Genomic DNA, 14507 nt, shown 5'->3' on the forward strand with positions numbered 1-14507 from the left:
TATATATATATATATATATATATTTATTTATTTAAAGAGAGCAGATCTTCAGAATACTATACAAAATTCTATATCCAAAATATGATGTAACATTTCTAAGTCCCACTTGGAATTTGATGAGTATAAATTTTCAGTATATTCTGTATTTGTGGTGACTGTTACACATTTCTATGAACATATTAATAACGACTGCTTAAATATTTATAATGGGCAAATTGTACACTATATGTATAATATGCTATATTAAAAAAATAACTCTGAGAACTCCAAGCAATATAGGATATTTTTAAAAGACTTAAAGCAATGGGAGGATATTGTGAAGGAGGAAAGTTGTGACTCAACCTATATTAAACACATACCTTATATGCTCCTAGTACTTAACCCAATCTACACTCAAGTGCTATTGCCATTGCCTCCCCCATTATATAAGAATCCCTTGCTTTCTCAATTCACGTGACTCAGTTCTTCTAATTATATCTGTTGGAGAAAAACCAGAAGGCTAGAACATGTCTGCTAATGTTTTCCACTTATGTGTTGCTATAGCTCATATTACTTTCATAAATGTCATTACATAATTATTTTTTATTAACATTTGATTTGATTTGATTTGTTTCAGGGCTACAGGTCTGTAAATCATCAGTCTCACAGTTCACAGCATTAACCATGGCACATACCCTCTCCAGTGTCCATCACCCAGCCACCCCATCCTTCCCATTCCCCTCCCTCAGCAACCCTCAGCCTATTTCCCAAGATTAAGAATCTCAGTTTGCCTCCCTTCCCAGTACCATCTTGTTTCATTTTCCTCCTTTTTCCCATGACCCCCCACCCTGCCTCTCAAATTCCTCATCTCAGAGAGATCATATGATAATTGTCTTTCTCTGATTGACTTATTGACTTATACCCTCTAGTTCCATCCACGTTGTTGCAAATTGCAAGACTTCAGTTTTTGATGGCTGCATACTATGCCATTGTGTATATATACACATCTTCTTTATTCTTTCATCTGTTGATGGACATCTAGCCTCTTTCCATAGTTTGTCTATTGTTACTTTACCCAATAGGTAACCCAGAGTCACTAATTCTAGTCATTTCTTTTGCAATGTGAAATTCTTTTAGATGACTTTCTTTCTATTTTTTTTCTGTCATTAGAACTACACAGTAGTTTCCACATCCAGAATAAGGTTAAAAATCATGTAAAGACTCAAATACAAAAGGATGCAATAATGCCAATACTCACATTATTGCATATTACCCATTTCCTCCTCCCCAGCTAGAAGGTGTACATGTTAAGATGACCTTGAGAGAGCACTTTATCTCATTCTGTGTATTATTTGTTATTCTTTTCCATCACTAATGTCTACTTGATTTAAAGTGACATAACCTAATACTCCTGGACAAGTCAAAGAATTTCTGCCTCACAGTAATATCTGTGACTCCACTAACCATAGTTTGTAAACTGACCTGGGAAAAAACTGTTAAGTCCTCCCTCACCAGGTATATCCCTACCATGTGAATGTGTTTTTTAAATGTACATGGAAGTCATACTATTAAGTTAAATGCTTTGAGATGATTTAAATTTGCAAAACACTGTATGTTTTCTGGTTAAAGCCCTAGAAAAAACAACAGTCTGTGTATCAATTTGGTCATTACCCAGATATGTGACCTTTGTCAAATCACTAAACATCTCTAGGCTTCAGTATAATGAGGTTTACCTGTTTACTAACAGCTCTTCAGATTGTAAGTTATTATGTTTCTACAACCCAGACATTTCATTTCAATTCTCCTCCTATAATAAGAAATGTCAAATAGAAGGACACTAGACACACAAACACACATGTGTTAACATTTGCCTTACAAAAGTGTTTTGAAACTGTTTATTTCTATAGAGATTGATGCAGAGCCCCTCCCAGGGGCTATGGGAAGAGGTATGCTAAAGAAGGAGATCAAGACACAGTCAAAGAGTCATACTGGTAAGAACAAAACTATTTCAAGTTTATTTAAGGGTTATTTATTTCTTTTGGAGTTTAAACTTGGATCTTTAAAGACTATAGAATCTATGTGCTATTATTACATTTTAAAACATCTTTATAAAGTCCCTTCTATAATTAGTTAGTGGAATTCTAGCAGTTACTATAACTGGACAATTGGCCACCTATTACAGGTTTTAAAACCCATCCATTAAAATGTGATCCTCAAAAAACCTGATACGAAATTGAGCTTGGAATATGCTTGATGGAAGCATTTCAAAAGCTGCTCTACTCCCTTTCTTTTTTCAGGCTACATAGGATAGTTGCTTTGTATTTGCAAAGCAGAAATTCTAGCTTATGAAATGGATAAGTAGAGGAATTTAGAAGATAGTTATTTCATTAGTTACTAATTCTCTCTGTATGATTGAAATATCAAACAAATTTATATCTCTGGTGAAGTAGAAATCTTTAGTTTTGTCATATAGTTCATAGTTTATACTACTACCTCTTGTCCTGGCAGAAGAGGGTGTTGTGAAGGAGTAGACGTTTTTTCTATTATGTTCAGTTAGCCACTGTATAGCACATCATTGGTTTTTGATGTAGAGTTCAATGATTCGTTAGTTGCATATAAGACTCAGTGCTCATCACAACACATGCTCTTCTTAATACTCATCACCTTGTTTTATACCCTTATCCCCTCCTGCTCTCCTCTAAAACCCTCAGTTTGTTTCCAGAGCCCATAGTCTCTCATGGTTTGTCTCCCTCTCTGATATCTTCCCCTTCAGATTTCCCTCCTTTCCTCTATGATCCTCCATGATACTGCTTATGTTCCACATATGAGTGAAACCATATGATAATTGTCTTTCTCTGATTGACTTACTACACTTAACATAATCCCCTCCAGTTCCATCCATGTTGATGCGAATGGTAGGTATTCATCCTTTCCGATGGCTGAAAAATATTCCATTATATATATGTACCACATTTTCTTTATCCATTTATCTGTTGAAGGGCATCTCAAAAACCGATTCTTAACTAGACTATAAATTTCTCTAGGACATACCTTTCCCCCTCAGTTTTTAATCCTATCTGCTGTGAAATGTTCTCGATATCTCCTTGCTTATTTAAGAATCTCCTCACACTCATTCCAAATGAACCATTCAGTCTTACTTATGCCAATTGCAGACACAACCAGAGAGCCTCAAATATATCTTCTAACAACCCCACTTTGCATTTCTCTATATCATTTTGCTTTAACAAAATGTCATTATGTGCTTATTGCAACCTTATTTTTTGTGGTTCTTTTTGGTGAGATACCCAGGCTGGTTCCCACCTCTTCTTAGGTTGTGGTGAATATATATTTGGGGTCCAAAAGTCATAGTACAACCTTTAACAGTTATTCATAATCTCAGCGAGTACAACAAAGCAAGATCCACCTTATGGATTCAGGTTCATGACAGGTTTCCAGTCTCTAATACACACTCTCCAATAACAACTTTGATTCACAAAACATTAGTTTCATTATTTGGCCCAAGTCACCAATCCTAATTATCTTCTTTTTGATTTGATGTAAATTCCTTTTTAATATCTTTCATGTGTTTTTCCTCTTTTTTGACCTCATTAATAGTTTCTAAATCCAGCAAATGTTAAAATCACATAAAAAATAAAATGGTATGCAATCACAATACTGGTACTACGGCAAATTCATTCATATTCCTTTTCCCAACTACAAGGGAACTGATAAACACTTTCTTTTTAGACCACAGTATATCTTACTAGATTCTACATCAATGATGCCTACTTGATTTACATATAACCTTAAAATAGCATAAAGTAGTCGAGAGAATCAAAATTTCTGCCTCATAGTAACTTTTCCTGATGTGGGACTATGGTTTATAACTTGAACTATGAACAAAAATGTTATGTTTCATCTCAGTTGTATATCCTACAGTATGAATATTCTTTTAGCATAAATTGGAAGTTATATTATTAACATAAATTTTGTAAAAAAATGTAAATCATCTTGAGAAATTTATGTTAATATAACTTCCAAGTTACTAACATTTCGTTAGTAAAAAAGCACTGGTTAAGGAATTAGGGGGTGTCAGTTTGTGCATCAGTTTTGTCATCATCTTAATATGTTTTCTTGATCAAATCCCTAAACATTTCTGAGCCTTATTTTTTTTTAAAGACTTTTTTTATCGACAGAGGGAGACACAGCAAGAGAAGGAACACAAGCAGGGGGAGTGAGAGAAGGAGAAGCAGGCTCCCTGCTAAGCAGGGAGCCTGATGCAGGGCTCAATCCTAGGAACCTGGGATCATGACCTGAGTCAAAGGCAGATGCTTAACTGACTGACCCACCCAGGTGCCCATTATAATGAGGTTTATATGATTGCTAAGAGCCCTTCAAATTCTATGACATTTTTTATTGTGCAATTCAGACATTGCATTTTTCTCTTCTTCTATAAGAATATATGCTGATCAAGTCTGTACTACACACAGACACACACACATACACGACCACACATTAATGCTTACCTTATAAAGAGTTTGGATTTTTTTTTTTCTTTTTGGTCTATAGAGACTGATGTAGAACAGTTGACATATACTGCTGGAGGAGAAAAAATAATTGGTGAAATCAAGACACAACTTAAAAGTCACCCTGGTAAGAACAAGTATTTTTTAAGTCTAATATTTATGGTTTATGTAATTTTGGGGATTTAATTAGATATGGATCTTTAATGACAACAGTAATTATTTGTTATTATATGGGTAAAAATCTCCATGAATTTCCTCTTATAATTAAGTAAACTCTAGTAATTACTATCAATAGAACATTAGCTAGATATTATTAGTTTTAAAACATTTTTACAAAGTAAGCCATAAAATCCAGTGCTCTAGTGACCTTGGAAAATACTTGGTGTAATATTTCTTACTACTCTTCTACTCATTTCCTATTTCTGGTTTAGAAAGGAAAGTTGCTTTAAATTTGAAAAAGCGAAAAAGGCTAGTTGATGAGTTTTAGAAGAACATTATAACAGTTACTTCATTGGTTACCATATCCCTGCATATAAAGTTGGCATGTGGATTTACATCTCTACTAGAGTAGTTATGTAGCTGTGTTATATAATTCACAGAAAACACTACAGCTTCTGATCCTGGAGTAACAATTTTAGATACATTTCTCTCTCTCTCTTTTTTTAGAGAGAGAGGGAGAGTGTTCATGCACATGTGTACACGTGAGGGGAGAAGGGGTAGAGGGAGAGAGAATCTTAAACAGGTTCCATGCTCAGTGAAGAGCCCAATGTGGGGGGGGACCTCAATCTAATAACCCTGAAATCATGACCTGAGCTGAAATCAAGAGTCAGACACTGAACCACCTGAGCCACCCAGGTGACCAATACATTCCTCTTAGGTGCAAGAAATACTGTAGTCATGAATTTTTGCAGAAACGATGCTGAAATCTAGAATTCGGATATAGCTGAATCCTCACATAAAAGCAACAAAATAGGTGTTCTTAGTGAAATTTAAGATTAAAGCAAGATTTCTGAACCTTTGCTTTTGAATGCTTTATTTATTTAATTATATCAAAATTCTATTCCTGAAAAAAAAAAGTAGCTAAAAATAATCAAATATCTTCTCCTGTTTAGCAGGTTACCTTTAATTTTGTTTGATTGTTTCCTTCACTGTGCAGAAGCTTTTCATTTTGATGTATTAGCAATAGTTTTCATTTTGATGTACTAGCAATACTTCTTTGCTTCAGGAGACATATCTAGAAAAATGTTGCCTCATCCAATGTCAGAGACATTACTTCCTAAGCTCTCTTCTAGGATTTTTATGGTTTCAAGTCTCATATTTAAGTCTTTAATCCATTTTTAGTTCCATTTGGTACAAGATGGATGGAACTAGAGAGTATAATTCTAAGTGAAAAAGGTCAGAAAAAGACAAAATACCATGATTTCACTCATGTGGAATTCAAGAAACAAATGAGCAATGGGGAAAAAAGGAGAAAGAGAGAGACAAACCAAGTAACAGACTCTTAACTCTAGAGAACAAACTTATGGTTACCACAGGGGAGTAGGGTAGGAGGATGGGAGAAATAGGTGATGGGGATTAAGGAGTGTACTTGTAATGATGAACACAGTGTGATATATGGAATTGTTAAATTACTATATTGTATACCTGAAACCAACACTGTTAGTCAGTTATGTGAACTGGAATTAAAATAAAATTTTAAAAATGAATCAAAAATTATTTACTCAAAGAGCTTATAACTAAGGCGGTATAAAAATGAAATTGTTTGAATCAAGCAGTTAATTGATTTTGTGTCTTACTCTAACAAATCTGATAAATTGTGAAGAGTCACTTTTCCATCTTTAATCTTCAGACTATTTTTGTTTAGGTACTTTGAATTACTGTTTGCTTCAGTGTTCCTGATGAAGTATTCTCATCTACATTTAGTCATGTCCTTTAAAATACCATGTCCTTTAAGAACAAAATTAATTTAGTTACCTAATCTGTGTTTATTTATTGTTAATTTACAAATTCTCTATACAAAATTTAAGAGAAAATTTTACAAGGAAAAGAGTTGAAAGGAGTTTATAGATCATATACAGAAATTAATATTCACATTTAAGATAAAATGGGTTTGATTAAAGGTCAAGATTAAGGAAGATGTTATCTAAGAATACAGAAAAAAGGAGAGAAAATGAAGAATTTTATAGAAATTGGAATCATAGACAAGTGACCACTCAAATATGAAAAGATTACAAATGCAGAAATAAGGACTAATACATGGAGACTGGGGGGTATTATTTAAATAGTCATAATGTCTTTGTGAATTTTTTTTAAATTGTGTTTTCGGTGTGAATTTATTTAAAGACACTTATATGTCCCCAAAACATAAAGAAGATTTTTTTACCAGTGACATCACACCACGGAAAGTCTCAACAAACAGGATGAGTTTTTCATCTTTTGACAATCAAGGTAAAAGATACAGCAACGTAAAATAAGTACCTAATTATCTAGAATACTTTTTGTAGTATGCTTTTTCATTTTCCTTTTTATGAAATATTTTAAGCTTTCAGAAAATATGTAACACTAATATAAAAAATATAAAATTCTAATGGTTTCCATTCTGTGCTATTATAATCTCATTCCATTTTTATAATCTGTTATAATCTCATTCCATTTTTTTCTCAGTTCTTATGTATGCCATCATAAGCCATACATAATGTATTTCCTGAAATACTTGATTGTGCCCTCTTTTTTATTTTCTTTTATTGTGGAAAAATTACCTCTTGTATTCTCCCCAACTTCCCGCATTATTCTTATAGGTCAGTTAATTTTACAAAAATATGTACACCGTAAACACACACACACCCTATTTTTAGCAGGAATCTGCAAGTTAAATGTTTTTACTTCTTTTGGTTTTCCTGAGCATATTTTTATGTCATCTCAGCAATACTTTTTAAAATACATTCTTTTTAATCTAGCATTTTAGTTAGAAAGTTCATCTGAGGTAGCTAGTCTTCTGTACCACCTGCTTTCAAAATTATATTCAATTTTTAATACCAGGATATGCCAAAATATTTTCATTCAAATAATTTAGTCTTGATACTTTCATGAAAACATGATGAAGGATAAACATAAATTTGACAGTATAGGGTTATTACCTTAACATATATTAAGGATTTTATCTTTAATGACTTAAAAATCCTCCCCAGCTTTTACTTATATTTGACAAACGTGAAAGACTAGCTTGGAATTATGGCTTCTGAAATAAATCCTATCAACAGCATTTTATTTTTTCAATTACAGTCTCTTACTAAGCCTCTCAGCGTATGGCTTCAGTTTAATCTTTAGCCAATGATTAAATAATATGAGGCTTATAATTATTTGTTTTAATGGAAGTGTTCTTCAATAGCACATTACTTTTAAAATCAATAGGGTTTGTAAAAAAATTGATAAACAATTAAATTGGAGAGGGGGGAAACAGTGGTTTATGTATACAGCTCTAATTATCAAAGGTATCTTTATAAATGCATCCTTCTAAATGTAGAGTATAAGTCAAATACAGAAATGAATATTCTGGTTCAACTAAAACAGGATTTGGATAAGGAAAATTAAGGAAGATACTGAGAATAAAAAACTCTGTCTTACAGACAAAAACTGTGTATGCCAACGTCCATATCAGGTAAAAAAAAATAGTGAGGGCTTTGCTGCTAATTATTCTAATTTACCTCAGAAGAGGAAGAAGAGCTTTTGTACATTTACATTTGCAAATACTAAAAATACTACTGCATCAAAATGCTACAAAAGAAGAACCTTTCTCAATGAGAAGGGAGAACGATTTCTAAAAAGGACTTTGACATAATTGGATATATCAGAGAAATAAAAGTAGTAAGTGACATTTCCTATAAAATACTTGGCAAGAGAGAAAGAAGATTACAGTGATGACATCAATATTGTAGGAGATTTGTGTGGGTTTTTGTTTTGTTTTGTTTTATTTTTACCATCTACCCCCTGTGAAAAAGAGAACCAATTTGATGATTATCCACATATGGGAGAGGCTTTGTTGAAATCCAGGAGTTCAGCAGAGAAGTCCTAGCACACTGTTGGAACAACAACAAAATCTGAGATTAGATACACCGTAGAGGGTAAAAGGAACAGTTTGACTTTACCTACCCCACTCCTTCTTCAGGGCAGCATACTTCAGTGCAAAGAGAGCCCTTTTCATCCCAAGATATCTCCTGTGGGAAAAAGTGGGTATGTGAGTGAGTACCCAGCATGTGAGTGAGTATTGCCAAAAAACCCATTTTTCTCTTATGTCATCCAGAGAACTGAGTCATAAGTCACATGACTTAAAGTCAAAGAGTGGCTGAGATAACAGCCATCAAGGTTCAGAACCGAATGTGTAGAAGGGATGTAACTGCTAACTGTGTCAAAGGACTCTGGAGGCCCACACATCAGCTGCTGAAAACACTTCACCTGTGGATTCCCCAAAACTGGTCCACAGTCACCTCCAATACTCCATGTGTCTCACCCCCACAAAATCCACCTTGTGGCTGGCTGCCTCTGCATGCTCCCAACAGCAATAAGAGTGAACTTTGACAGACAGTAAACACCCCCAGAAAACTGTCCTGGAAGAAACCATAAACTTGAGCACTCAGCACTGCCATAAGGAAAACAAAAAGGAGACTCTCAGCAACCAACCTGTCTTGGCAGCACAGAAAGAAGGCTTAAGAATTCTGCCACCAAAACAAGCAAACAAAAAGCATGAAGTGTAGAGCAGGTATACCCATTGAATGGTCTGAAAAAACATCAGAATTCCTAGCAGGGCTGAAAGAAGAGATTTCTCTCTGGAAACCAGTCAGTTAACCTGGAGGAGGCGACTACTTTTTAAAATGCAATGAAAACAGAGAGAATGTCAAGGAACATTAAAAAAATCAAGGAAACATAATACCATGCAAGAAATACATTATTTTCCAATAGCCCCAATCTATTCCAAATAGATTTGCAATTTAACTGATAAGGAATTCAAAATAGGTGTTTTAAAGAAGCTCACTGAGCTACAAGAAAACACAAAAAGCCAGATCAACAGAAGCAAGAAAAGAATACACAAAATGAGAAGTTTAACAGAGGGATAGAGATCATAAAGCAGAATCAAACAAACTCCAGAGTCGATAGCCAATCCAGCAGGAGAAAATATTTGTAAAGTAAAAGACAGTATTAAAATTATACAAAGAAAATTAAAAATTAATGAAGACTATATGAACTATGGAACACCAATAATCTAACTAATATGTGAATGATTGGAATCACAGAAGAAGAAAATGGCAGAGCTTATGTAAAGAAATAATGCCTGAGAATTTCCCAAATCTGGGGAGATATTTGAATATCCAAATTCAAAAGCTAAGAAATTACTGCAAAGTTTCAATCCACAATAATATTTGCCAATACATAACATAATAAAACTGTCTAAAATCAAATACAAAGACAGAATTTTAAAAGCAGCAAGAGGAAAATTTTTTTTTTAAGATTTTATTTATTTGACAGAGACAGACATAGTGAGAGAGAAAACACAAGCAGGGGGAATGGGTGAGGGAGAAGCAGGCTTCCCGCTTGAGCAGGGAGCACAATGTGGGGCTCGATCCCAGGACCCTGGGATCATGACCTGAGCCAAAGGCAGACGCCCAATGACTGAGCCACCCAGGTACCCCAAGAGGAAAATATTTATCTCATACATGGGAATCCTCTCGAGCATTAGAAGCAATCTCTGCAAATACATTGCAGTCCAAAAAACAGTGAGATGATAGATTCAAGTGTTGAAAGAAACTCCCTAAAAAGAATACTTTACCACACTGAAAAGAAATTAAAAAAAAAAAAAAAAAAAAGGAATACTTTACCAGGCAAAGTTGTCCACCAGAAATGAAGGTGAAATAAGACTCAAAAAGAAATAGAGGCTAAGTGAGTTCATCACTACTGGAACTGCCTTATAAGAAATCCTGGAAGTTCTTCAAGCTGAAATGAAAGGACACTAATTGTCTTGTGATATTTAAACATACAGCACACTAGTAAAGACAAATTATAGTTAAATTCAGAATACTCTAATACTGCAGTACGATAACATATTAACTACCATAAAGGTTAAAGGAGAAAAGTATTAAAAATAACTACAGCTACAGTAATTTGTTAATGAATATGCAAAATAAACAAAGGTAAATTATGACATCAGAAACATAAAAGGTGGGAGGAGGGAGTGGTATATCAAAATTGTAACATGGGTCATTCCTGACCGTACTCCCCCAAACAAGAAGAAAAACTGAAACCTATTCATGGACAGACACCCTTGAGAAAAATCTTAGAACATTAGGATAAAGCTGAAGCACCCCCTCTCCACATCATAGAGACCAAGACAGACTGCATTAGAGAGGTAGGAGAAGTGGCTACACATTGACCATATTGCCCCTCCCCCATGCCCATTGGAGCTCCACACTGTGAGATTTCCCCCGGGCCCCCAGTTGGAAAAAAGAACCTGGGTGGGACATCTGGCTCCTCTAGCATTGTGTGTCATCTCTTGTGAGCCCCCACTTGGTCTCACACCATGGGGACTATGGGGTAATCCATGGGACTTGACCACTGGGAATCTATGACAGGGAAGGAAGGAAGTGCTTGCAAAAACCAACACTCAGACCTTGACAGACTGAGTTCCTACTTGCAGTACCAAAAGTAGTAGTCCCAACTAGCAGGTTTGCTTATCTGCAGAGACAAGACGGTGGCATAATCTCACCAGGAAATGTGGTGAGGTTCAGGTCTGTATGATTTGAGTTTTGAAAAAAAGAGTCTTGCTAGCCCTGGAGCTTGGTCTACTACTGCTCAGATAGCAGAGCTAAGTGAGCATTGTTCACTATTGAGTGTATCTCCTTGCACTAACTGACCAAGAAGACTGGTAGAACACCTGGAAGCTGTGTGGCCCAACACCAGTTGAGTAGATTACAGCAGACGGGGCTGGTTATCTGCAGAGCAAAGCCAGTGGTACCATTTGGCCAGATTATGGGGACCAAGTTAACTAGAGTCAAGATCACAAAGAGCCTTGATGGACTTGGAGTCAGATTCCCTATTTTTCCCAGGCAAAGGAACTAAATTGTAGCCATACCAACTGCTGTACCAACTGGAAAGCCTGATTGGGAACACCAGGGAGGCTACTTGAGGCTAGCCTGCCCATTCTGCCTTGGCAGGGAGCTCATTCACATAGCCTCACCCACTGCTGAGTACAGCTCCTGGCCCAGCCTAACCAGAAAGCCTAAACAGAATAGCTAGAGGCTCTATAGCCCACAAACACTTGAACAGAGAATACAACAGGCAGAACTGGTCTTTGGCAGAGCAAAACCAGTGGCCCTATTTGGCCAGGGAAATGCGCACAGGATTGCCACCTCTGAAGCCAGCTCTCCTGCTCCACTCAGACAGGAAAACTAATTCTTTGCTAAAAACTCAACCAAAAATATGTTAGATCAATGAATTCAATAAAGTTACAGGATGCAAAATTAACATGCAAAAATCAATAGCTCTTCTATATACTAACAACAAATTATCTGAAAAGGAATAAAGAAAATAATTCCATTTACAATAGAATCAAGAAAATTAAATACTTAGGAATAAGTTTAACGCAGGAGGTAAAATGTACCTATACTAAAAACTATAAAACATTAATGAAAGAAATTGAAAAAGAAAAAAATAAGTGGGAAAATTATCCTATATTCATGAATTGGAAGAATTAATATTGTCAAAATGTCCATAATACCCAAAGCCATCTATAGAGTCAATGCAATGCCTATCAAGATTCCAATGGCATTTTTTTTTTTACAGAATTGGAAAAAAACAACCCTTAAATTTATATAGAATCATAAATACCTTAATAGTCAAAGCAATTCTGAAAAAGAACATAGCTGGAGACATCACACTTTCTTATTTTAAGCTGTATTAGAAAGATATAGTAATCAAAACAGTTGGTACTGGCATAAAAACAGACACACACACCAAATGAACAGAACGGAGAGCCAAAATGGTTGGCATACATGGTTATGAGTCATACATGGTTAGCTAATACTCAAGGACACATGTAGGGTCAAAGTGAAGGAATGGATAAGTATGCCATACAAGTGGAAACCAAATTAGAGCAAGGTAGCTATCTTATATCAGACAAAATAGACTTAAACTCAGAAGTGTAACAAGAGACAAAAAAGGGAATTTTATATTAATAAAGGTACTAATTCATTAGGAAGATGTAATAATCATAAATTTTTATGCACCCAATATCAGACACCTAAGTGTAAGAAGCAAATACTAACAGATATGAAGGGAGAAATAGACAACAATACAGTAATAGTAGAAGACTTCAGTACCTCATTTTCAACATCATCCAGGCATAGATCATCCAGACAGAAAATCAATGAGGAAACATTGAACTTGAACAATACTTTAGACCAAATGGACCTAACAGACATATCGAGCACTCCATACAACAGAAACACAATACACATTCTCTTTCCTTCCCAAATGCACACACAGCATTCTCCAGGAAAGATCATACAACAGGTCATAAAATAAGTTTTAGTATATCTAAGAAGATTAAAATCTTACCAACTATTTTTTCTAACTACAGTAGTCTGAAATTAGAAATCAATAAATGGATGAAAACAGGAAAATTCACAGATATATGTAAATTAAACAGCACACTCCCAGACAACCAATAGGTCAAAGAATAAATAAAATGTAAAATGAAAAAAATAACTTGGGATAAATGAAAATAGAAACACAATACACCAAAACTTAAGGATGATGCAAAAGCAATTCTAAGAGGCAAGTTTATAGGGGTAAACATCTACGTGACAAAAAAAGCAAGATATCAAGTGAACAACTTTTCATCACAAGGAAGTATAAAAGAAGAAAAAACTAAGCCCAAATTTAGCACAAATAAGGAAATAGTAAAGAACAGAGTAGAAATAAAAACCAGAAAAATGATAAAAATATTAATGATGATAAGAAGTGTTTTTTTTAATGGAGTTAAATAAGTACTCTTTATTTTTATTTTATTTTATTTTTTCAATGTTCCAAGATTTTTTGTAAAAAAGTAAATAAAATTGACAAAACTTTGGCTAAGACAAAGTAGAAAAAAGAAAGACTCAAAAGTCAGAAATGAAAGGGTAGACACTACAAATGATACTAGAGAGACTCAAAGATTATGAGATACAGAGAGCAATTGTAAACTAAAAAATTGGATAACCTAGAAGAAATGGAAAAATTCCTAGAAACATAGCATCTACAAAGACTTAATTGTAAAGAAATATAAAATCTGAACAGACCAATAATGATAAGGAGATTGAATCATTTGCCAAAAACAACCCATCAAAGAAAAATTCAGACCTAGAGACTTGAGTACCTCACTTTCACTTTTGATGATTTCACTAGTCAATTCTACCAAAAATGTAAAGAATGATGAATGCCAATCCTTCTCAAATGCTTCCCAAAAATTAAACAGAAAGGAATTCTCTCAAACTCATTTTATAATGTTAACATTACCCTGATACCAAAACCAGTTAAGGACACTAAAGAAAAGAAAACTAAAAGCCTAGAAAATAAATAATATCCATGACAATTGACACAAAAATCCTCAACAAAATTCCAGCAAAACAAACTCAATAGAACATTAAAATGGTAATATCCTGTGACCAATTGAGATTTATCTGTGAGATGCAAAGGTGGATATACATATGTAAGTCATTATATATAATACACCACATTAACAAAATGATGTAAAAATCACATGATCATCTCAATAGATACAGAAAAGGCATTTGAAAAAGTTTACCATCTTATAAAAACTTGCAATAAATTTGGTATAGAAGGAACATACCTCAACAATTTAAAGGTCATACATGACAAGCCTATAAGAAAAAGACTGAAAGGTTTTCATCTAAGATCAGAATAAAGGTGCCCATTCTCATCATTCCTATTCAATTTAGTACTGGAAATTTTAGA

The 14507-nt window shown here is 34.4% G+C and overlaps 1 protein-coding gene across 1 annotated transcript in view; it reads left to right on the forward strand.

Moving 5' to 3' along the window:
* LOC116855276 (coiled-coil domain-containing protein 7-like) overlaps nt 1-14507 on the forward strand; it is a 93237-nt gene that overhangs the window by 44587 nt on the left and 34143 nt on the right. The window contains exons 4-5 of the mRNA XM_032837882.1: nt 1887-1969; nt 6830-6953. Of these exons, the coding sequence (XP_032693773.1) occupies nt 1887-1969; nt 6830-6953 (207 nt within the window). The remainder of the gene's footprint in view (nt 1-1886; nt 1970-6829; nt 6954-14507) is intronic.

This window comes from Lontra canadensis, unplaced genomic scaffold (assembly GCF_010015895.1).
Source record: "Lontra canadensis isolate GAN:19392208 unplaced genomic scaffold, GSC_riverotter_1.0 scaffold100, whole genome shotgun sequence".
Taxonomy (NCBI): Eukaryota; Metazoa; Chordata; class Mammalia; order Carnivora; family Mustelidae; genus Lontra; species Lontra canadensis.